The sequence below is a fragment of the Podarcis cretensis genome (assembly GCF_951804945.1).
Source record: "Podarcis cretensis genome assembly, chromosome: 18".
Classification (NCBI taxonomy): domain Eukaryota; kingdom Metazoa; phylum Chordata; class Lepidosauria; order Squamata; family Lacertidae; genus Podarcis; species Podarcis cretensis.
The window spans coordinates 9,525,679-9,548,732 of NC_137188.1; the positions used below are offsets into that span (position 1 = coordinate 9,525,679).

The window sequence follows — 23,054 nt, forward strand, 5'->3', positions numbered from 1 at the left end:
TATCTTTAAATCGCCGGAAAATTTTGAGCGAGAGAACTCGGCCTGAGTACGTTCTCGTTTTCTCGGTTGCTCTGGAAAAGGCACCAACCCTCCCAGGTTGGCACTAGCAATTGCTGCCACGCTCTCTCTTACTTATCTCTCACGTGCAGTTTGGATTCCAAAGCTCAAGCAAGATAATTCAGGACCTTGAACTCCCATGAGATATACATATTCTCCCTTCGCCTTGACCGCGAGAAGAACTCTAAAACCCCTTTTTTTAATCCCAGTCTAATTTGGGGAGATTTATGACGCTGTGTTTTAAGGGTTGTGTTATCTCCTCCCGGTTGATAAGGTACACTTCTGAATTCCAGTTGCTAAGGAATCCCAAGTGAAGAGATTATTATTATTATTATTAATAATAATAATAATAATAATATTAAGGACTTACAGGTGCAAAGTGATCCCGAGCCTTCCTATTCTAACTAAAAGCAGCATATTTATTTTTTTAAAAAAGGGAGGGCTGAGTGCTTTGTGTGTGCAAAAGTGATTTTTTAAGACAATAGTACCTTTTCTTTTGGACGCGGGTGGCGCTGTGGGTTAAACCCACATAGCCTAGGACTTGCCAATCAGAAGGTCGCCGGTTCGAATCCCCGCAATGACGGGATGAGCTCTCGTTGCTCGGTCCCTGCTCCTGCCCACCTAGCAGTTCAAAAGCATGCCAAAGTGCAAGTAGATAAATAGGTACCGCTCCGGCGGGAAGGTAAATGGTGTTTCTGTGCGCTGCTCTGGTTCGCCAGAAGCGGCTTAGTCCTGCTGGCCACATGACCCGGAAGCTGTACGCCGGCTCCCTCGGCCAGTAAAGCGAGATGAGCGCCGTAACCCCAGAGACGGCTACGACTGGACCTAATGATCAGGGGTCCCTTTACCTTTACCTTTTCTTTTTAAAGCACATCTCACAGAAAAGGCGATATAATTGCATTTCTTGTGTCCCCCTTTCTCATCAGCAGAGGTCACTGTTGCACTTTGGATGATATTTCTGTTCAGTTTAGCGACTCCCCCCCCCCCGAAGAATTTCAATTCAGAACAGTCCTTTTTAGGCAGCCCTTATAAGGTCCTTAGCTCCGCCCAGGTGACCTTCCCAGGAGCATATCGGCATTGGTTTTCTGGACTTCCAGGATGAAATACCCTCAGTTGACGGGCCACGTTGCCTAGAGACGCAGGCAACAGTTTGCCATGGAAAACAGCCTCAACTTGCTGGCAGAAATTCTGAACTTGTGCAGAACTGCGCCCAGTTATGTTGGGCTCCAAAACCCAGCAGCCAATATGATTGGTGATGTTGAGAGATGGAGTCCAGCAACACAGGATCTGCCATCCCAGTGCAGAAGGTCCCAGGTGCAGTCCGCTTCACCTTAAGAAGTGTCAGGGACTTGACATACAGGAATGGTGGGATGATCTACCGCATTTTTTGCTCTATAGGACGCACAGGACCATAGGTGGTGGAGAACGAGGGGGGGGGAATTCTCCCCCTCTCTGCTCAGCGCCCCTTCAGCGAAGCGGCAGGAGAAACGGAGCCCCTTCCATTTCTCCTCCCGCTTCACTGAAGGGGCGCTGCGCAGAGAGGGAAAACTGTGCACCGACCCCTCTCGCTGTCCAGGCTTCAGGCGGCTATCCACAAGCCTTCGGAGCGCAACAGGAACTCCTGCTGCGCTCCAAAGGCTTGTGGATAGCTGTCTGAAGTCCCTGGATCGCAGCGGGAGTTCCCACTGCGCTCCTGGGGCTTCTGGCGGCTTCAGCGAAAGCAACGCAAAGCCTCCGGAGCGTGGGGGGGGGGAGCTCTCCCTCTGCGCTTCGGAGGCTTCCGTTGCTATCGCTGCAGCCAAGGAGCCTGCATTTGCTCCATAAGACGCACACACATTTCCCCTTAATTTTTGGAGGGGGGAAAGTGCGTCCTATAGAGCGAAAAATGCGGTAAGTGGGGGACCCCCAAAAGAACGAGGCTCAGGGCCCAGGGAGTGGTGGCAGGACAATGATGAGTGGTCAGAGGGAGAAGACTGGGAGGTGGCAGTATTGAAGCTGAAGGAAGTACAGTGGTGCCCCGCAAGACGAATGCCTCGCAAGACGGAAAACTCGCTAGACGAAAGAGGTTTCCGTTTTGGAGGTGCTTCGCAAAACGAATTTCCTATGAGCTTGCTTCGCAAGACGAAAATGTCTTGCGAGTTCCTGCGGGGGTTTTTTCCCCTCCCCCCCTTTTTCTAAGCCGCTAAGCCGCTTATCCGCTAAGCCGCTAAAAGCCGCTAATAGCGCTAATCTGCTAAGCCATCAATGGGCTTGCTTTGCAAGATGAAAAAACCGCTAGACGAAGAGACTCGCGGAACGGATTATTTTCGTCTTGCGAGGCACCACTGTAGCAGGGTTTAGTGAGCTTATGGAGTTTGTGGCAGAAAGAAGTCCAGAATCGGAGGCAGAAGTTGAAGCAGCAGGAGAAGAGGGAGGCCGAGAGGCCAAGATGAGTCAGGGTTGTGAAGAGTCACGGGTGTCTCCCCCTCCTGCTGTGAGGTGTGTGAGGCTGAGAGACTTCATAGAAGTGTTTATATGCAGTAACAGCAGCGAGAATATTATTGGCCCAAAAATGGAAGCAAGAAGAGTTACCGACGATTGAAGAATGGAGGATGAAGTTAATGGACTATGCAGAATTAGATAAACTAACAGGAAGGATTCGAAACCGGCGAGACCAGAAATTCACGGAAGACTGGAGTAAATTTACGGACTATTTGAAAAGTAGTCGTGAAGAACAGACGACGTTTGTAGGGTTGCAAGAAATTTTGTGAGGAGTATTATTAGAAGTATTGTAAAAATGGACAAGGGGGAGGATGATTTGTTAAGAGATGTAAAGGCAACATAAAGTTAAGAAATGCATAAGAAGTGGTTAAAACGGTGGATCATCAGAGGTGCTGATGGAAGTCTAAAAAGATTGTATAAGTGATAAGTTTTGTGGTACATTTTATAATTTATATGTTAAAATTAATAAAAAAATATTATTAAAAAGAGAGAGAGAGACTTCAGAGAAGTGTGACTAGCCCAAGGTCACCCAGCAGCTGCATGTGAAGGAGCGGAGACGCGAACCTGGTTCACCAGATTACGAGTCTACGGCTCTTAACCAGTACACCACACTGGCAAAGCTCAACAACTTTGACCTCAACCCCCCCCCCCAAAGAAGTGGTAGATCACTGCCAGTTTTTAATTGTGTGAGTAGATCGTAGTCTCTTGGAAGCTGGCCGTCCCTGATCTAGTCCAACCCTCTGCAATGCCGGAACCGCAGGTAAAAAAATAAATACAGTATTTTTCGCTCTATAAGACACACCAGACCACAAGACGCACCTAGTTTTTGAAGGAGGAAAACAAGAACAAAAATATTCTGAACCTCAGAAGCCAGAACAGCAAGAGGGATCGCTGCGCAGCGAAAGCAGCAATCCCTCTTGCTGTTCTGGCTTCTGGGATAGCTGCGCAGCCTGCATTTGCTCCATAAGACGCACACACATTTCCCCTTACTTTTTAGGAGGGAAAAAGGGAGTCTTATAGAGCAAAAAATACAGTAACTGACTTCGCTGTATAACCAAGCCAGTGGCCAGTCCCCAGCGTGGACCCCAGGATTGTGCCGGCTTGCAGCTTGCGTTTATAACTGCTAAAAGGAGAGAGGGGGGATATTTTGCTCTTCTTCCTTATCCTCTGTTTTCAGTAGCAACAACTGGAACCGCACACAGAAAAAAGCATTTCACTTTCCTGTCAAGAGTGAAAAATGCTCTTTGCATCTCAGGCGGTAAATGGGTGATAATTACAGCTTAATCAGCCTGCAATGCAAATATTCTAAAGGAGGGGAGAGGGGAGGGAGGATTCCTGCCACACAAGATGTATGGAGTTTAATTATTTCAAGTCACTGATAAGGGAGGAGGGTGGTGGGAATGATTTGTGGGTATGTTCTTCCTCAGCTATAACCAACCTGTCTGCCTTCCCAGCCCCCCAATCTTCGCCTCTTAACTGTTGGCTTCATCAGAAACATGCCCCCCCACCCCAAACAAACTCACACTTTATTAGCTCTCAAAACACAGCAAAGTGGGCAATTTTAAATGAGAAGCACCGGTGGGTTTGATTCTCTCTGTCTCCCTCCCTTCGTCCTAAATAGCGGTGGCCAAAGAAGGCCCTTATTTATTTTGCCGTCTATAATAATAAAATGCTACTTAAATGGGGAGGCTTTTTTATTAGCGCTAAGCATCGTGGAGTATTTTACGGGCAATTATTAATTAATTAAGCTTTGGAGGCAAATGGGAGGGGGAAGGGAGAGGAAGGAGGGAAGCTCATGGAAAAAACGATCTCTGCTACCACATGTTAGATGATGGCGGAAAGTGAATTGCGAGGATGGCAGCTTATTTCTTTTGTGAATTCTAAGTGGTTTACACTACAGTAAAGGTAAAGGGACCCCTGACCATTAGGTCCAGTCATGGCTGACTCTGGGTTTGCAGCGCTCATCTCACTTTACTGGCCGAGGGAGCCTGCGTACAGCTTCCAGGTCATGTGGCCAGCAGGACTAAGCCGCTTCTGGCGAACCAGAGCAGCGCACGGAAACGCCATTTGCCGTCCCGCCGGAGTGGTACCTATTTATCTACTTGCACTTTGACATGCTTTCGAACTGCTAGGTGGGCAGGAGCAGGGACCGAGCAGCAGACAAAGGTGGCAGATCTTGCTCGTGGCAGATAGCTTGGGGTGTCACCAGTTGCACATTGGCCCTGAAGGGCTGAGAAGGCTGGTTATCTCCCACTTGGACTATTGACATGCGCTCTACGTGGGGCTACCTTTGAAGGTGACCCGGAAACTACAACTAATCCAGAATGCGGCAGCTAGACTGGGGACTGGGAGCCGTCGCCGAGACCATATAACACCGATCCTGAAAGACCTACGTTGGCTCCCAGTATGTTTCTGAGAAGAATTCAAAGTGTTGGTGCTGACCTTAACAGTCTCAGCCCAGTATACCTGAAGGAGCATCTCCACCCCATCATCCATCCCGGACACTGAGGTCCAGCTCCAAGAGCCTTCTGGCGGTTCCCTCCCTGCAAGAAGTGAGGTTACAGGGAACCAGGCAGAGGGTCTTCTCGGTGGTGGCACCCTGTGGAATGCCCTCCCATCAGATGTCAGGGAAATAAACAACTATCTGACTTTTAGAAGACATCTGAAGGTAGCCCTGTTTAGGGATATTTTTTAATGTTTTATCGTGTTTTTAATATTCTGTTGGGAGCCACCCTTTGTGGCTGAGGAGGCCTGGGCAGATGGGCAGGGTACGAGTAATTCATTATTATTATTATTATTATTATTATTATTATTATTATTAAAGATGGCACAAAGATGTGGTGATTGGGGGAAGATACAGTACCAGAGGGCCTTTCTCAGTGGGGATACTGAGAAGTATTAAGCTCTCAGCATCTTAAAAAGCAGAGACATCACCTTGCCAACAAAGGTCCGTATAGTTCAAGCTATGATTTTCCCAGTAGTGATGTATGGAAGTGAGAGCTGGACCATAAAGAAGGCTGATCGCCGAAGAATTTATGCTTTTGAATTCTGGTGCTGGAGGAGACTCTTGAGAGTCCCGTGGACTGCAAGAAGATCAAACCTCTCCATTCTGAAGGGAATCAACCCTGAGTGCTCACTGGAAGGACAGATCCTGAAGCTGAGGCTCCAAGACTTTGGCCACCTCAGGAGAAGAGAAGACTTCCCTGATGTTGGGAAAGATGGAGGGCACAAGGAGAAGGGGACGACAGAGGACGAGATGGTGGGACAGTGTTCTCGAAGAAACCAACATGAGTTTGACCAAACTGCGGGAGGCAGTGGAAGACAGGAGTGCCTGGCGTGCTCTGGTCCAGGGGGTCACGAAGAGGCAGACGCAACTAAATGACTAAACAACAACAACTCAGAAGGGTGCCACCTTCGGTCTCTTGCACCCCTCGGTCCAACTCCTACCTCATGGTGTCGTTGGAAGATAAAATAGGGGGATAGCAGTGTGTACCAACTTGAACTCCGTGCTCCAGCCAAGGAGGAGGAGGAGGACTTTTATGGGGCAGATGGTGAAGCTGAAGGAGAACCGAAGACCTGGAACCACCAGGCTCTGAGGTGGTGACCCTGCGGGAGAAAGTGGTTGTGCTGGAGGTGGGACTGGGCACTGGGCATAGCCACCTGACACTGGGGAAGAAGCAGAGCCTCAAAGCCCAGGCCTATTTGCCCCTGAGGAAGGTGGGAGGGTACGTCGTCTCCTGAGACAGATGGATGTCAGCAAGTCCCAGTGCAAGAAGCCAGCACTGAAACAGGCCAAATCTCTGATTTAGGGAGAGAGGCTTTGGGGGTGGAGCCCCAGCACTGCGTGCAGAAGAGTAGACAGATTGGTGGGGATCTCATAAAAAGCTCCTGATTTCAAACCCTCCCCTCCCCACAAGTCCACAACTAGGGAGGGGGGAATCTGTTCGTCGGTGTGTCTCCCAGTTTCTCATCTTCCCACTCTTCAGTTCAATACACCACATATACACATCAGCTTGCAATTTAAAAAACAACAACACATTTGTGTGGATGCATTAGCAGTTTATTGTGAATTACTCTTGAGATACAGAGTCGCATGCAAGTTTGCCAAACAGGCGCGTCTTTGCAAAGCGATTTCCGCAAAATAAAGCATTTGGGGCAGGCTTTTTTCACTGCTACGCACACTGATAGACACACCTCATTCCAGTATCTGCATTTTTGTGCACTAAACTTGCCTGGAGAGCCAAACTGCAAAATTCAGAGGAGGGCGAATTTTAAAGGATGGCTGTGTTTCGGATCTTATTCCAGAAAGTGTGAATGAGGGAGGTTCAATCTTACCTTTGAGCTGAATCTAATTTCCCCTCTGTCCCTCTGGTACATCACCACAACCATTAGCCTGGAGGAGTTTGGCATGTGAAATGGTAAACTGGTAACTTTTAAACCCCCCCCCCCTTAAAAATGCTTTTTGGTGCCAAGGTCTTTTGTATGATTGTCTAGGAATCCCTGAGCTCAGTCCAGTGTATTGGACATGGAGGAAATGCACAGAGCAAGTCCCCTAGGGCTGAAATGAAATACGTCCTCTTGAACAGGGTGAGAAATTCCCACAGTCCTGGCCCTGCGGTGTTCCAGAAGGCAGCGTCCAAATCTATACCAGGCTGAAGAGGATTTTAATGCAAACAAGGGTGGAAAGAGGGATTTTCTTCAAGGGGATGGGAGGCAGTGAAGGCACTTGCCCAAACACCATCCTGTATGAAACATCTTTGTGTGTGTGTGTGTGTTTTGTTGCAGAATGCAAGCCAAGCAGGTTATTCTTGCAAGAACAAGCATGGGAAAGCAAAAGCAAATATAGCGTTACTGATGCATCTTCTCTTCAGGACCTCATGGTTTCCTTGATCCAGTCAAGGTACTGGGCGACTCGAGTGTAAACTCCAGGAGGGCAGGGGTTGCCATACGAGACGATTCCTTCTGCCACGCCATCGCACACCAAGGGGCCACCTGAATCGCCCTGTGGAGAGAGAGAACAAAGATGGCAGCTGGGGGAAGATTTGGATCCACATTGTGGCCAACTCTCCTGCTTGAACCAGCGTGAGCCAGCGGGGTGTAGTGGTTAAGAGCGGTGGACTCGTAATCTGGGGAACCGGGTTCGATTCCCCGCTTCTCCACATGTTGCTGCTGGGTGACCTTGGGCCAGTCACACTTCTTTGATGTCTCTCAGCCCCACTCACCTCACAGAGTGTTTGTTGTGGGGGAGGAAGGGAAAGGAGAATGTTAGCCGCTTTGAGACTCCTTAAGGGGAGTGATGAAGTGGGATATCAAATCCAAACTCTTCTTCTTCTTCTTGAACCAGGGCAAACTGCCAGGTTACTAGTCGATCTACTCTCAGTACGACTTGGGGCTCGTCCACTCCTTCCTTTCCCAGGAAAACCCACTATTTAAGTCCTAAATTGGAATAAATGGCAACCCATGCAAAGAATGATGGCTGACTGCTCCAATTGAGTGCTAAGGAGTGACACCACCCTCCGGGAAAGCAGAGGGACAAGCGAAAGTGGGCCGGAGCCCTTAGCAGAATACAAGCCCATGTCCATTTTCCTGGAGATGTGAACGATCCCTCAGAAGGGTGGGATCCATAACCCCAGCCCGATCCTGTCACTTGCTGCTTCTGCTGCCCCTCACCTTGAAAGCATCTTCAGGCTCGTCGGGTCTCCCGGCACAGACCTTCCCATCATTGAGATCAGGATACAACTCGCTGCACTGCCTATGGCCATAGATGGCAACATTGGTCTCATAGAGTGTTTTTGGTGCCCAGTCTTTGTAAACCCGGCCCCATCCTGCCACACTGCAGGGAGTCCCATCAGAGAGGTTACGGTCAAATTTGGGCAAGCGCAGGATCTGGACGTTTTCATTCAGAGTAGCCTTGGAATTCAGCTGCGGAAAGGAGAGATGGGAGAGAGCTCATTGATTTAGGAAGCCCGTCGGGGAATCTGGTATGCGTATATTGAATATAAATCCTCCGTCCAGTCACGCTTTCTCTGGGCAGCTCTGCTTGGAAGCGCTGACCTGGCAGGATAGCAGAGTAAATGCAGCGGTCCTGAGTCCATGTGAGAAAGGGATAAATTAAGTCCAAAGACAGATCGGTTCTTATCTCTAGAAGCGTTTATTTACAAGCCATAAATCAGTCTCTTTCCCGTCGGAAACCTCCGCCATTCCAAAGGCATCTCTCCGTGCTTCCAAAAGCACACAGACACAGCCTCTCCGTTGAGCTGTGTCTCTCAGTGAGAAGCGAAAGCAACTCTCACAGACAAAGCCTGTGACCTACGGCCCTGCTTCAGGCCCCTCCCAGATACAGGACACCACGGAGTTTTAACCCTGTCTGTTCCAAACTCCACATCTGGTACCTCTAAAATGGGGCACTTTGGGCAAACGGGACATTTGGCCCCCCAATGCCAGGGTAAGCTGCGCAATGTCTACTTCATTATGCTACACACATTGGGAGGGAGAAAGACACTTGACGCCTTCTGCCTTCAGGATCACTGACCTCGGGGGATAGATAAAAGGAGAGATTGCTTGGAGCAAGCTACCTTGAGCAGACGGATATCGTTTAAGACGATCTCATTGTCGGTATAATAATAAGGGTGTTTGTAGTTATCCTTAACGGTGAATACTTGCTGAGAGGTTTCATCACGGTGGATGTTATGTGCCCCCAAGATGACTCTATAGGTGCTGGAAAAAAGAGCATCAGTTAGTGTCAGAGAACCTAGAACTCAATCCCCTCCTGGCCCCCGTGCAAAAGACCAGGCTCCCTCCATACCACCAGCCGTGCACCTTGGTGGTTAGGTGGCCACCTGTCATGGGTGCTTCAGCTGACCAGATGACCCTTGCAGTCCCTTCCAACTGTACAGTTCTCTCATTCCATGACCATCCCTGCTAAAAATCAGGGAGGGATTAGTGAGACTTACCCAGTGCAGTGCGCAGCCGTCATTACCCACTGGGGCGCAACCAGGAATCCGCCACAGTCGAAGTTCCCATTGTGATACTTCAAGGCAGCCATGTAGGGTCTGGAGTGGGGCTTGGCTTCATGTCCCCCAACAACCTGACTCCGCAATGGATCTGCAAGAATCGTATGCAGAGATCAGCTCCTCCTCCTCCTCCTTGCATGTTCTGGGGTGTCTTCCACACATTCAAAGTTATTGGGGGAGCAAAAAGGACAGTTCACTGTTCCGCTGAGCTTACAATTGGTTTTCCTAGCAAGAAAGTTAGCAAAGCGAAAGCACAGAGCAGCCTAGGAAGACTCCCTTCGTTCCATTAGCTCAGGATTCTCCTGCAAGGACTGCCAAAAGTGGCTCCGAAGGAAGAAAGATCTAGGTCTCTCCAACCTGGATATGCTGTTGCGGATTGAAATTGGGACTTTTGCAATGCAAAGCAGCTTCTCTTCCACTGAGCTGCAGCCCCTCCCCAAGGAAAAAGCAAGGAGAATAATGCAGGGCAGAATCATGGGATCACAGAAGCTAGTCCAACCCCCACTCAGCATCATTTACTTGGTGGGTGACTAAACCCTGTTAGTAGATCCCCCAGTTTTAGTCTCAGCCCTGTATTGATTCAGCACAGATTCCCCTCTTATCATGCCCAGCTCAGATTTTAGTCTGTGCCATGATAGAACAGGAAGCCTCCAGGAACTGTTGTGGCCTGAAATCTGCTTAGAAAAAAGAAGATAATATTGCAAACTCTAAACTCACATCAGAACAAGGCTATGGCTACCATGTTATCTACAGGGCTACAGTCCTCCCCTAGTGTTCACCCCCAAATCTTGCTTTCATCATCCCGAAGATAGCACCCCCAGTTTCCCCTTCTGAGATGAGCCACTGAATGATCTCCTTTAGTTTTGGAAAACCGGTGGCTTGGAAAAAATCAGGGTGGGAAGGAAGAATCAGGCAATCGATGGGAATCCTGGTTTGCTGGGGAATCCAGTGGATTCACTGGAGGTAAAGGCAATGAGTCTGGATTGGGTTTGCCACCCAGCAATGGCATAATCACCTCAGTTCCCTGTGCTGATTCCTGCCTCTGGTTCACAGATGGTGCCATCACAGCAACACTAGAAAAGGGCACCACACCCTGAATGTAGGAAACATCTTTTGCAGACGACCACAGTGCCTGGAGACAGACAGTCAAGTCGTGATCAGAGAGGGAAGGACGGCTGGGAGGAGAATTTCAGGGAGAAGAAAGGCCCTGGTGCGTCATCTGCCATGGTGCTTTTACTCACCTGTTTGGGCCGAGGAGAAGGACAGCAGCAGTAGCAGAAGAGCCTGGCGGAGTCTCCACATCTTCATGCTTGCCAAGGAGGGAGATGCCTGGCGCTCAACTCTTCAGCCTCTTGACCCCGTGGCTTTTATGGCCTCCAGCCTCTGGACTCCACCTTCCCCAGGAAGGCTCAGTCTAGACTTGAGATCTGATAGGCAGGCTTATCGTTTCTCGTTGGCCACGTGGCTGATCCCGCCACGAACGGCAATCAGATAGTCTGATGGGGAGACTGGAAAAAATGAAGAACACGAGTGATCCCGGAATTGGAGACATTTTAGGCAAAGGTTTATGAAATCAGAGTAATGAAGACAATGTATTCATTAAAGCAAAATCAGAGACCAGCTTTTGGAAATCTCAAGTGGCTGTTACTATTATAATATTATCATTACGATTATTTTAATGGATTTGTAGACTGCCTTTCTTTCCAACGGGACAGTGGATTCCTAACGGTTTCGGTGGCCGCTTGGTTGAAAGGAGCAAAGAGACTTTCCACTCTTCGCGAAATTACTTGCTAGGAAAACCATTTGCAACCTCAACTGCGGTGGATTCCTCACGGCGCCCCAGTAGGTTATGATGGATGTGCACTGTAATCGTTCAAGCATTTAGTTTCTAGACCCTTGATCATCTTTCTTGCCTCCTCTTCAGACCTTCGAGCGCATCAGAATGGTGCCCAGAATTGCAGGGAAACAAGTAAATGAAAGACAAGACATTGAAAGATGTAAATGTTTTTAATTGTTTATATTTTTTTCTGTATTTTGTTATTTTTTCTTTTTATTCTTTTTTGCTTTTGTATCTTTGTAATGTTTTTGAAATTCTAATAAATATTATTAAAACAACAACAACAGAATGGTGCCCAGAATTGGACGCAGTATTCCAAGTCTGGTCTGACTAATGCAGAATTGAGGGTCACTGTGACTTCCCTTGATCTGGAAATTTGACTTCTGTTGACACAGCCTAGAATAGCATTAACTTTCTTTGATGCTGCATCGCACTGTTGACTCACGTTCAGATTGTGGTCTACCAAGACCCCTAGATCTTTTTCACATGTACAGTAGTACCTCAGGTTTCATACAGTCCTGCTTACAAATGATTCGGGTTAAGAACTCTGCAAACCTGGAAGTAGTTGCTCCGGTTTGCAAACTTTGCCCTGAAATAAGAACGCTTTCCGCTGCCGGGGGGAGGGCTCTGGCTGTGGCAAGGCCTATGTGAAAGTCTGTCTTGGTTTAAGAACGTGTTGGGTTAAGAACGGACTTCCAGAATGAATTAAATTCGTAATCCGAGGTACCACTGTACCGCTAGTAAACCAGATGTCCCAGATCCTATTTTTCTGCATCTGAATCCAGGCTCTCATCAATCCTTGATATTTAAGAAGACCACCTGAATTCAGAGCAGAGCCAGCACCACCTCGGCTCTTTCAATCCAAAAACTACCAAAAGCTGCTCCCAAGGAAATGAGATCTATCTAGGACTCCTCAACCTGGATATGCTGTTGCGGATTGAAATTGGGACCTTGTGCAATGCAAAGCACCTGCTCTCCTGAGAGCCAGTGTGGTGTAGTGGTTAAGAGCGATGGACTCGTAATCTGGGGAACTGGGTTCGCGTCTCCGCTCCTCCACCTGCAGCTGTTGGGTGACCTTGGGCCAGTCACACTTCTCTGAAGTCTCTCAGCCCCACTCACCTCACAGAGTGTTTGTTGTGGGGGAGGAAGGGAAAGGAGAACGTTAGCCGCTTTGAGACTCCTTCGGGTAGTGATAAAGCGGGATATCAAATCCAAACTCTTCTTCTTCTTCTTGCCGATCAGAAGGTTGGCAGTTCAAATCTCCGCGTTGCTCAATCCCTGCTCCTGCCAAACTAGCAGTTCGAAAGCACGTCAAAGTGCAAGTAGGTAAATAGGTCCTGCTCCGGCGGGAAGGGTAAACGGTGTTTCCGTGCTCTGGTTCGCCAGAAGTGGCTTAGTCCTGCTGGCCACATGACCCGGAAGCTGTACGCCGGCTCCCTCGGCCAGTAAAGCGAGATGAGCGCCGCAACCCAGAGTCGGCCACCACTGGACCTAATGGTCAGGGGTCCCTTAACCTTTCCATTTATGGCCATCACTGTTAAAAATAAGGGAGGGATTCATGATACCAGTGTGGTGTAGTGGTTAAGAGCAGTAGACTCGTAATCTGGGTTCGTGTCTCTGCTCCTCCACCTGCAGCTGCTGGGTGACCTTGAGCCGGTCACACTTCTCTGAAGTCTCTCAGCCCCACTCACCTCACAGAGTGTTTGTTGTGGGGGAGGAAGGGAAAGGAGAATGTTAGCCACTTTGAGACTCCTTCGGGTAGTGATAAAGCGGGATATCAAATCCAAACTCTTCTTCTTCTCTTCTGAGCTGCAGCTCTTTCCCAAGGAAAAAGCAAGGAGAGTAAAGTAAAGCAGAATAATAGGAACACAGAATCTGTCCCAACCTCCACTCAGTGTTATTTAGGTGGGTGGGTGACTAAACCTTGTTAGGAAATCCTCCAGCCTTATAAAAATCTCACATCAGCACAAGGCTATGGCCCCCATGATACCTACAGAGCTATGTTCTTCCCCTAGTAAAGGTAAAGGTAAAGGGACCCCTGACCGTTAGGTCCAGTCGTGGCCGACTCTGGGGTTGTGGCGCTCATCTTGCTTTATTGGCCAAGGGAGCCGGCATCCAGCTTCCGGGTCATGTGGCCAGCAGGACTAAGCCGCTTCTGGCGAACCAGAGCAGCACACGGAAATGCCGTTTACCTTCTCGCCAGAGCGGTACTTATTGATCTACTTGCACTTTGATGTGGTTTTGAACTGCTAGGTTGGCAGGTAAAGGTAAAGGTACCCCTGCCCGTACGGGCCAGTCTTGACAGAGGGTTGTGCGCCCATCTCACTTAAGAGGCCAGGGGCCAGCGCTGTCCGGAGACACTTCCGGGTCACGTGGCCAGCGTGACATCGCTGCTCTGGCCAGAGCCAGAGCCAGAGCCGCACACGGAAACGCCGTTTACCTTCCCGCTAGTAAGCGGTCCCTATTTATCTACTTGCACCCGGAGGTGCTTTCGAACTGCTAGGTTGGCAGGCGCTGGGACCGAGCAGCGGGAGCGCACCCCGCCGCAGGGATTCGAACCGCCGACCTTTCGATCGGCAAGCCCTAGGCGCTGAGGCTTTAACCCACAGCGCCACCTGCGTCCAGCAGGGACCAAACAATGGGAGCTCACCCTGTTGCAGGGATTTGAACTGCCGACCTTCTGATTGGCAAGTCCTGGGCTCTGTGGTTTAACCCACAGCGCCACCCGCGTCCCATTCTTCCCCTAGTGTTCACTCCCAAATCTGGCTTTCACCAGCTACTCTGTTCCTGAAGGTAGAACCCCCAATTTCCCCTTCCGAAATGAGCCATTGAATGACCCCCATGAATTTGTCCACTTCTTTTGTTTTGCAAAAACAGTGGCTTGGAATAAATCAGGAAACTGAAAGAGAATGAATGGGAATCCTGGTTCGCTGGGGAATCCAGTGGATTCACAAGAGGCAAAGGGAATGACTCTGGATTGCATTTGCCACCCAGCAATGGCAGATCACCTCAGTTCCCTGTGCTGATTCCTGCCTCTGGTTCACAGACGGTGCCATTATGGGAACACTAGGCAAGGGCACCTACACCCGGAATATAGGAAACATCTTTTGCAGACGACCGCAGTGCCTGGAGAGAGACTTGAGATCTGATAGGCAGGCTTATCGTTCCTCTCTATCCACGTGGCTGATCCCACCACGAACGGCAATCTGATAGTCAGATGGGGAGACTGGAAAAAATGAGAAATGGAGTGATCCCGGAATTGGAGACTTTTTAAGCAAAGGTTTATGAAATCAGAGTAATGAAGACAATGCATTATTAAAACCAGAGACCAGCTTTGGAAATCTCAAGCGGCTGTTACTATTATAATATTATGATTACGATTATTTTATTGGATTTGTATGTTGTTGTTGTTTAGTCGTTTAGTTGTGTCCGACTCTTCGTGAACCCATGGACCAGAGCATGCCAGGACCATAAAGAAGGCTGATCGCCGAAGAATGGATGCTTTTGAATTGTGGTGCTGGAGGAGACTCTTGAGAGTCCCATGGACTGCAAGAAGATCAAACCTCTCCATTCTGAAGGAAATCAGCCCTGAGTGCTCACTGGAAGGACAGATCCTGAAGCTGAGGCTCCAGTACTTTGGCCACCTCATGAGAAGAGAAGACTCCCTGGAAAAGTGGAAGACAGGAGTGCCTGGCGTGCTCTGGTCCAGGGGGTCACGAAGAGTCGGACACGACTAAACAATAACACAGCAATAACTGGTGGCTGCTGTCCTTTGCAACCAACAGTGGTGCCACATCCAAGCTCAGGCAGAGAGGCAGCTCATCCTAGTTTCGTCCCCATCCTGTTGCCTGCTGAGTTCCACAAGGGGCTACACAAGTGCTACAAGCACAGCAAGGGAGCAAACACTTGATGAAGTCATGACCGCCACCATCCCGTTTGTCCTTCCGCTTTCCAGATGTTGTTCTCCTCCAGCTTCCATGAGCCCCAGCGAGATATGGGCAGCCTTTCCAATCCCAGGTTTCCAGGCCCAATTCAAGGTGCTCAAAAGCTCATGACTTATAGCTCATGAATCATAGATCTGGAAAGGACCCTGCAGATCAAGTCCAACCCCCGGCAAGGCAACTGCCCCATACCGGGATCAAAGATGCAAATTTGGCTTTGTCAGCACCACATAGCGCAGGCCTTTCGGATGAAAACATCACAGGCTGAACCTCATGGCCGGCAGGGAGGGAGGGAGAGGAGCTGCTTCCTTTGAAACCCGGGAAATTTAAGGGACATCGTCAATAAGAGACAGCAGCGGGACACAGCGCTGGGATAAGGGAGTTTCCCGCCAAATAAGGGACAGTTGACAGCTATGCGGGAGACCGGTGATCGTCCGGAGTCGACTGGGGGCCTCCGTCTCCCTGGCAGTACCCCAACATCCCCAACATGGTTGTTCCCATGCCTGAGTGGCGTGGGGTGAAGTGGCTGCCAGCCTGCCATAGTGGCAAGGATGGCCATGGTGTGCCCCTTGGAGCTTAGATCTGCCGTCTCTTCTACAACCCCTGCCCCAGTGTTGCCTCGGCAATGGCCTTTTAGGAAATAAGAGATCTTCCTTCTTCTCTAGCTGGGAGAAGTGCCATTGTGTGGGTCAGATTAGGGACCAGAAATCTCTTGGGCTGGTCCTGCAGAATCACCTGGTTGGTGACTTTGTGAGCAGGATGATGTGTGAGGTAGACCATTGGCCTGACCAACTTGCATCGTCTAATGTTCATACACCTTTCTAAACCAACCACAAAATGAGTGTTGGGGTGGGCAGGTTCTGAATCTAGGCTCTCAACAATCCTTGGCATTTCAGACCATATGAATTCTGCACAGAACCACCACCACCTCCAGTCTTTTAATTAGTTTCCAAACAGACTGGAAAGTTTCTTAGCAGTCATAGAAACTGTTAGGAATCTAGTGTCCTGTCAGAAAGAAGGGCAGTATAAAAATTTAATAAATAATAATAATAATAATAATAATAATAATAATAATAATAGTAAGATAATAATAGTAACAGCCACTTGAAATTTCCAAAAGCTGGCCTCTGATTTTGTCTTAATGAATAAATACATTGTCTTCATTACTCTGATTTCATAAACTTTTGCTTTAAAATTCTCCAATTCCGGGATCACTCTGTTTCTCATTTTTTCCAGTCTCCCCATCTGACGATCTGATTGCCGTTCGTGGCGGGATCAGCCACGTGGCCAATGAGAAACGATAAGCCTGCCTATCAGATCTCAAGTCTAGACTGAGTCTTCCTGGGGAAGGTGAGGTCCAGAGGCTGGAGGCCATAAAAGCCACGGGGTCAAGAGGCTGAAGAGTTAAGCTCCAGGCATCTCCCTCCTTGGCAAGCATGAAGATGTGGAGACTCCGCCAGGTTCTTCTTCTGCTGCTGTCCTTCTCCTTGGCCCAAACAGGTGAGGAAAACCCACCAACTCATGAGCCAATTTCTTCTACTCTTTGGCGCTATGCCAACCTCATTCCATCAGGGGACGGGGCCGTTTAGGGCTTTCAAGGTCAGCACCAACCTTTTGGGTGGTTCTCAGGAACAACAACACTCTAGAACAGGCCTAGGCAAACTTGGCCCTCCAGATGTTTTGGGACTACAATTCCCATCATCCCTGACCACTGGTCCTGTTAGCTAGGGATCATGGGAGTTGTAGGCCAAAAACACCTGGAGGGCCGAGTTTGCCTATGCCTGCTCTAGAATTTGTAAGCAGCAGCAGTAGCAGTTTATCTCTGCGTTTGCTTCTTGCAGATCCACTGCGGAGGCAGAATCGTTGCCCGAATGGAACCAGTCCTCACTCCAGACCCTACATGGCTGCCTTGCTGAATTCCCAGAACTATTTCATCTGTGGTGGATTCCTCGTGGGAGAACAGTGGGTCATGACTTCTGCACGCTGCGGAATGTAAGTATCCCTAAGGCCTTCCTCTTTTTTTAGGAGTGGTGATCATTGAGGGTAAAGCTAATTGCTGGAAGGGGGCAGGGCAGGGCAGGGCAAGAACATGCCATTGCTCCATCTAGTCAAGTTGCATGGGATGAATTTCAACCTGTTACCTGTGAGGATGTGGACAGGCTGCTTGGAGTGAAATCAACCCCCTATCTCCTTGATCCTTGCGCATCCTGGCTCATAAAAGTGAGCCAAACAGGGCTGAGTGATGGGCTCCGTGGGGTGGTGAATGCCTCTCTTTGTGAGAGACCCTTCCCAGACCCGCTGAAGGAAACCGCTTCCTAAAAAAAAACCATCTTTGGACCTGGTCGCTATGGCCATCTCTCGCCCCATCTCAAATCTTCCATTCCTGGGCAGTGGGTGTTCGATGAAGAACTCCAGGCACGCCTGGAGGATGCGGACCATTTGGATCCCTCCCAGCTGGGCTTCTGGCCCCATTGTGGGACTGAAACTGCCTTGGCCATGCTGGTCAATGATCTCTAGGGACAGAGGGGAAACCTGCTTCCTGGTTCTGTTGAACGTATCTTTTGATACTATCAACCATGACATCCTCCTGGACCATCTAGGAGGGCTGGGAGTTGTGGGCAGTTATACAGTGGTTCCACTCCATCTACCTGGGCCGAGTCCAGAAAGTGGTGTTCAGAGATGAGTGTTTGGATCCCTGGACCCTCACTTGTGGGATACCAGAAGGCTCTGCCCTGTCTCCCAGGCTTCTTCTTCTTCTCCATCATTCAGCCCAGACACTGAGATACAACTCTGAGGGACTACTAGAGGCTTCCTCACCGAGAGAAGTAAAGTTACAGGGAATCAGGCAGAGGGTCTTCTCGGTAGGGGTGCCCTCCCTGTGGAATGCCCTCCCCTAAGATATCAAAGAAACCAAGAATATTATGACCTTCTGTAAACATCTGAAGGCAGCCCTGTGTAGGAAAGCTTTGAATGTCTGATGTTCTTCAATATTCTGTTGGAAGTCTCCCAGAGTGCCTGGGGCAACCCAGTCTGATGGGCAGAGAACTAATAATAATAATAATAATAATAATAATAATAATAATAACAATAATAATAATAATTTGTTATTAAGGGCCATGGGAAGGGGGCTGGTCTTTTGCACAGGGACTGGGAGAACATTGATTCTTGGGATCTCTGACCCTGACTGTTGCTTCCTTTCCAGTGTTGATAAGGTTGTCCTGGGAGCACATGACCTCAAACATGACGGAGAAACTTACAGAGTGGACAAACACTACCGGCACAAAGATTATACGTTCAAGAACAACACCTTTTCAAATGATATCCGTCTGCTCAAGGTATCTCACCCCAAGCCTTTTTCTCACTCTGCAAGCACCCCGAGGGCCCCGAGCCTGAAGGCAGAAGGAGCTAAATGTCTCCTTCCATCCCCATGTGTGAAATATAATGGACTCGTTCAGCCGAATCCAGCTCTTTGGTCATTAGTATGATAGGATTATTATCACTATTTATTGTTGTTGTTTAGTCATTTAGTCATGTCCGACTCTTCGTGACCCCCTGGACCAGAGCACGCCAGGCACTCCTGTCTTCCACTGCCTCCCGCAGTTTGGTCAGACTCATGCTGGTAGCTTCGAGAACATTGTCCCACCATCTCATCCTCTGTCATCCCCTTCTCCTTGTGCCCTCCATCTTTCCCAACATCAGGGTCTTTCCCAGGGAGTCTTCTCTTCTCATGAGGTGGCCAAAGTCTTGGAGCCTCAGCTTCAGGATCTGTCCTTCCAGTGAGCACTCAGGGCTGATTTCCTTCAGAATGGAGAGGCTTGATCTCCTTGCAGTCCATGGGACTCTCAAGAGTCTCCTCTATTTATTAGAATTCATTACAGTGATACCTCAGGTTAAGAACTTAATTTGTTCCGGAGGTCCATTCTTAACCTGAAACTGTTCTTAACCTGAAGCACCACTTTAGCTAATGGGGCCTCCCGCTGCCGCTGCGCCGCTGGAGCACGATTTCTGTTCTCACCCTGAAGCAAAGTTCTTAACCTGAAGCAATATTTCTGGGTTAGCGGAGTCTGTAACCTGAAGCGTATGTAACCTGAGGTACCACTGTATTATGAATAAAGGAACAGGTTTCAAGGGCTTCCTATTGCAACGCTAAGGCGCTCATTTCTGCCTCGTCTCCTTCTTCTTTCCCCAGCTGCAGTCAAAGGTTCGTCTGAATGAAAACATTGGCATCCTGCCATTGCCAACATCTAGCAGTGACCTCTCTGACGGGACACCCTGCAGTGTGGCCGGCTGGAGCCCGAATCAGGAAGATTGCCCATATATGCTCTATGAGGCCAACGCCAGCATCTACGACCGAAGCAAGTGCCAGAAGTTCTATCCCAAGATCGACCATGGAAAGATCTGTGCAGGCCATCAGTCTCAGTTATTTACGCAGGTAAGCGTCAGCAGAAACGGCAGGCGGCAGAACCAGAAGCAGGGGAGCAGGAGGAGCACCGTCCTGTTATTGGACAGGATCCGCAGCATGGAAAAGGGAAATCAGGAAGGGTGGGAACAGGTGGAGGAAAATACATAGAATGTGTATGTATGCGTGGAAACATAAGAATAAATAGAAACCTAGGAAATTAGCTTTCCCGTCCCTCGCCCCGGGAGATGCATAGGAACAGCTCAATAATGCCTACTCTGACAAACAGCAGCAGACATTTTTAGCCCTACGTGGGGATGCCATTGGGACATTCTGCACACCAGGCAAGTGCTCAGCATTGCCAGGGTTTCGGACGACGGAGTTGTCTCCCACTCAGCCACAGCGGCAGATGCTGCCACAGCTGGAGCCAAGCGAGGAAAGGGGATAACCCTCTTCTCCAGCAAAATGGACGTGGGCAGAGGCCAGTCACTGGGCAGATGGGGATTGCTGCTCTTCATTTCTGTGCCTCAGGGATGAGCCTCCAAGAGTTGAATGCCCCCCAACACAGATGGTGGAATCATAGAAATGTAGAGTTTGAAGGGACCCCCAAGGGTGGGGGAGGTCCGCTCCTCTGTCATACAGGAATCTCAGGAAACATGCCAATCCCCAGCCACACAGCTCCCCAAGTGACCCTGGGGCCTAGTAACTAGCTCCTAGCCTGGCCTACCTCACAGGGTTGTTTTCTGGACGACAGGGAGAGGAAGGGAAGACATATTTGGCCCCTTGAGCTCCTTATAGGAGAAGGAAGCCTGTCAATAATAATAATAATAATAATAATAATAATAATAATAATAATAATAATTTATTATTTGTACCCCGCCCATCTGGCTGGGTTTCCCCAGCCACTCTGGGCGGCTTCCACAAAGACCAAATATACGCTAATATGTCATACATTAAAAACTTCCCTGAACAGGGCTATTTGTGTGTGGACTCAGAGAAAACTATGAAGCGATGTACAAAAGTGGGGAGCCGAGTTTAAATATCAGGAACATTCAAAACAAGAGAGAAACAGCAATTGGCAGGTTTGCCAGTCTTGTTGCAGTTGAAGTCCTCCTTGAGGTGGAGCCATATCTTCCCCCACCTGCCATCTTTGTTTCCTTCCTTCCACAGGGGGAGATGGGTGATCCTTTGGTGTGCAATGGCGTAGCGCATGGAATCCTCTCCTACAGCAACCCCTGCCCTCCTGCCGTTTACACTCGCATCGCCCAGTACCTTCCTTGGATCAAGAAAACCATGGCCAAGTGAAGAGAAGAAGGAAGGCCTCCTTCTTCTTTTAATGCTTCTGCTTGCTACATAAGCTGTTTGGCTTGGATCCTGCAACCACACACACATGCACACTGACCCCCCCAACAGCTGCAAAAAGTATCAGGTGTTCCGTACATGATTCGGTTTCCACAAGTTCCTTCAGTCCCTCCCTATCCCCTTCAAGAAAACCGCTCCCCTCCTTTCCCCGACCGTGTTCCCCTTCGTACCTCTTCCCCCGACCTTCCATCTCTCCCATCTGAAAAAAGTGCCCGTCTTCTCCCTCAGAACTATTCTGTCCCTTCTCTCTCCCTGTCCCCATACGGCTGGAACAATCTCTCAGAGCGCCATACGCCTCTGTCTCCCTGAAGAGACTCCTCCTACCCTACCTGGTTTCTCCTAAGGCAGGGAAAAGGGACCTCTGGCCTTCTCGGTGCTGCTGAAACGCAACTCCCGTTATCCCTGGCCATTGGCCATGTTTGTTGCAGATGATGGGAGTCCAGCAACCTTTGGAGGACCAAAGGTTCCCCACTGTTGTCCAAATGTCTGGACTGACCAAAGTTCCACAGATCTCCTCCTGGTCCTCTGGATCAGGGAAGGCGAACCTGTCACATTCCAGATGTTGTTGGGACTTCAACTTCCATCAGCCCCAGACAACATGGGCAATACGGGGCGACTGGAGTTGACATCCATCAACATCTGGATGGCCAAAAGATTAACCACACCTCCCTTTAGATGATTCCACCTTCCTCCATCCTCCCTCTTCAGCCTGGTATAGATTTGGACGCTGCCTTCTGGGACACTGCAGGGTCAGGACTGTGGGAATTTCTCACCCTCTTCAAGAGGAGCCATTTCATTTCAGCCCTAGGGGACTTGCTCTGTGCAATTCCTCGATGTCCAAATCACTGGTCTGAGCTCTAGGATTCCTAGGCAATCATACGAAAAACCTTGGCACCAAAAAGCATTTTAAAAAAGGGGGGTTAAAAGTTACCATTTTACCATTTCACATGCCAAACTCCTCCAGACTAATGGTTGTGGTGATGTACCAGAGGGACAGAGGGGAAATTAAATTTAGATTGAACCTCCCCCATTCACACTTCCTGGAATAAGATGCCAAACGCAGCCATCTTTTCAAATTCGCCCTCCTCTGAATTTTGCAGTTTGGCTCTCCAGGCGAGTTTAGTGCACATAAATGCAGATGCTGGAATGAGGTGTGTCCATCAGTGTGTGTAGCAGCGAAAGGAGCCTGCCGCAAATGCCTTATTTTGGGGGAATCGCTTTGCAAAGAGGTGCCATTTGGCAAACTTGCATGCAACTCTGTATCTCAAGAGTAACTCACAATAAACTGCTAATGCATCCACACAAATGTGTTGTTGTTGTTTGCCTGAGCAAACCGGAGAGGCGGTGAGTGTGCCCTTCCCAGCGCCCATTCTGTGCAGTAGGCTTCGGCGCAGGGAGGGCGGAAAAGGCTGGGGGGTCACAATACTTTTATGCTGGGGGAGGTATAAAGGCCGACCACTCCCAGATTCTGTGTGCTGGTCCCGGGGGGGGGGTCCGTGCGGCGTGGTCTGAGTCCGGTCCTAGGTCGAGGGTATGGAGGCTGTCCGTCAAAGGCGAAGCGGGGTACAAGGCAAGGAGTCGGGTGAGGTCAGGAACTCCGGCAGAAGAGCAGGACAGGGTGCCGGCAGGAACAGGTTACCAACAATGTTGCTCCCACAACCTGGGACTGGGCTGACTGGCCTTTATCTCCTCTGAGGCATAGGGCGGCCCCGGTCCACAGGTGACCCGCCTCTCCTGGCCTGGAGGCGAGCCCTCCTCCTGCGAGAACTTAGTTCCCTCTGCCTCTCTGCCCTGATCCTCTGCAGCTCAGGAGAGGCTGGAGGGTTAGCGGACCCAGAGGCAACCTCCTCTTCCCCTGACGGGGCTGAGAGTGGAGCACCTGCAGGCAATGGGTCCTCCATCACCTCAGGAGCCAGAGCGGATTCAGTTGGTGTCTGCTCCTGAGGATCCGGCACAGGTGAGGA

General features: G+C 49.5%; 2 protein-coding genes across 2 annotated transcripts; one reads left to right on the plus strand and one right to left on the minus strand.

The window, feature by feature from the left end:
• Positions 1-6,576: 6,576 nt before the first annotated feature.
• Positions 6,577-10,877, minus strand: LOC307207169 (cathepsin G-like). The gene is made up of 5 exons (XM_079960934.1): positions 10,793-10,877; positions 9,492-9,642; positions 9,114-9,255; positions 8,209-8,460; positions 6,577-7,540 (listed from the first exon to the last, which is right to left on the minus strand). The coding sequence occupies exons 1-5, from the start codon at positions 10,857-10,859 to the stop codon at positions 7,406-7,408; spliced, it is 747 nt and encodes a 248-aa protein (XP_079817060.1). The 5' UTR covers positions 10,860-10,877; the 3' UTR covers positions 6,577-7,405.
• A 5,848-nt stretch (positions 10,878-16,725) lies between these two features.
• On the plus strand, positions 16,726-22,396 carry LOC307207330 (mast cell protease 1-like). The gene is made up of 5 exons (XM_079961100.1): positions 16,726-16,829; positions 17,171-17,321; positions 18,532-18,664; positions 19,519-19,761; positions 20,899-22,396. The coding sequence occupies exons 1-5, from the start codon at positions 16,766-16,768 to the stop codon at positions 21,031-21,033; spliced, it is 726 nt and encodes a 241-aa protein (XP_079817226.1). The 5' UTR covers positions 16,726-16,765; the 3' UTR covers positions 21,034-22,396.
• The last annotated feature ends 658 nt before the right edge of the window (positions 22,397-23,054 follow it).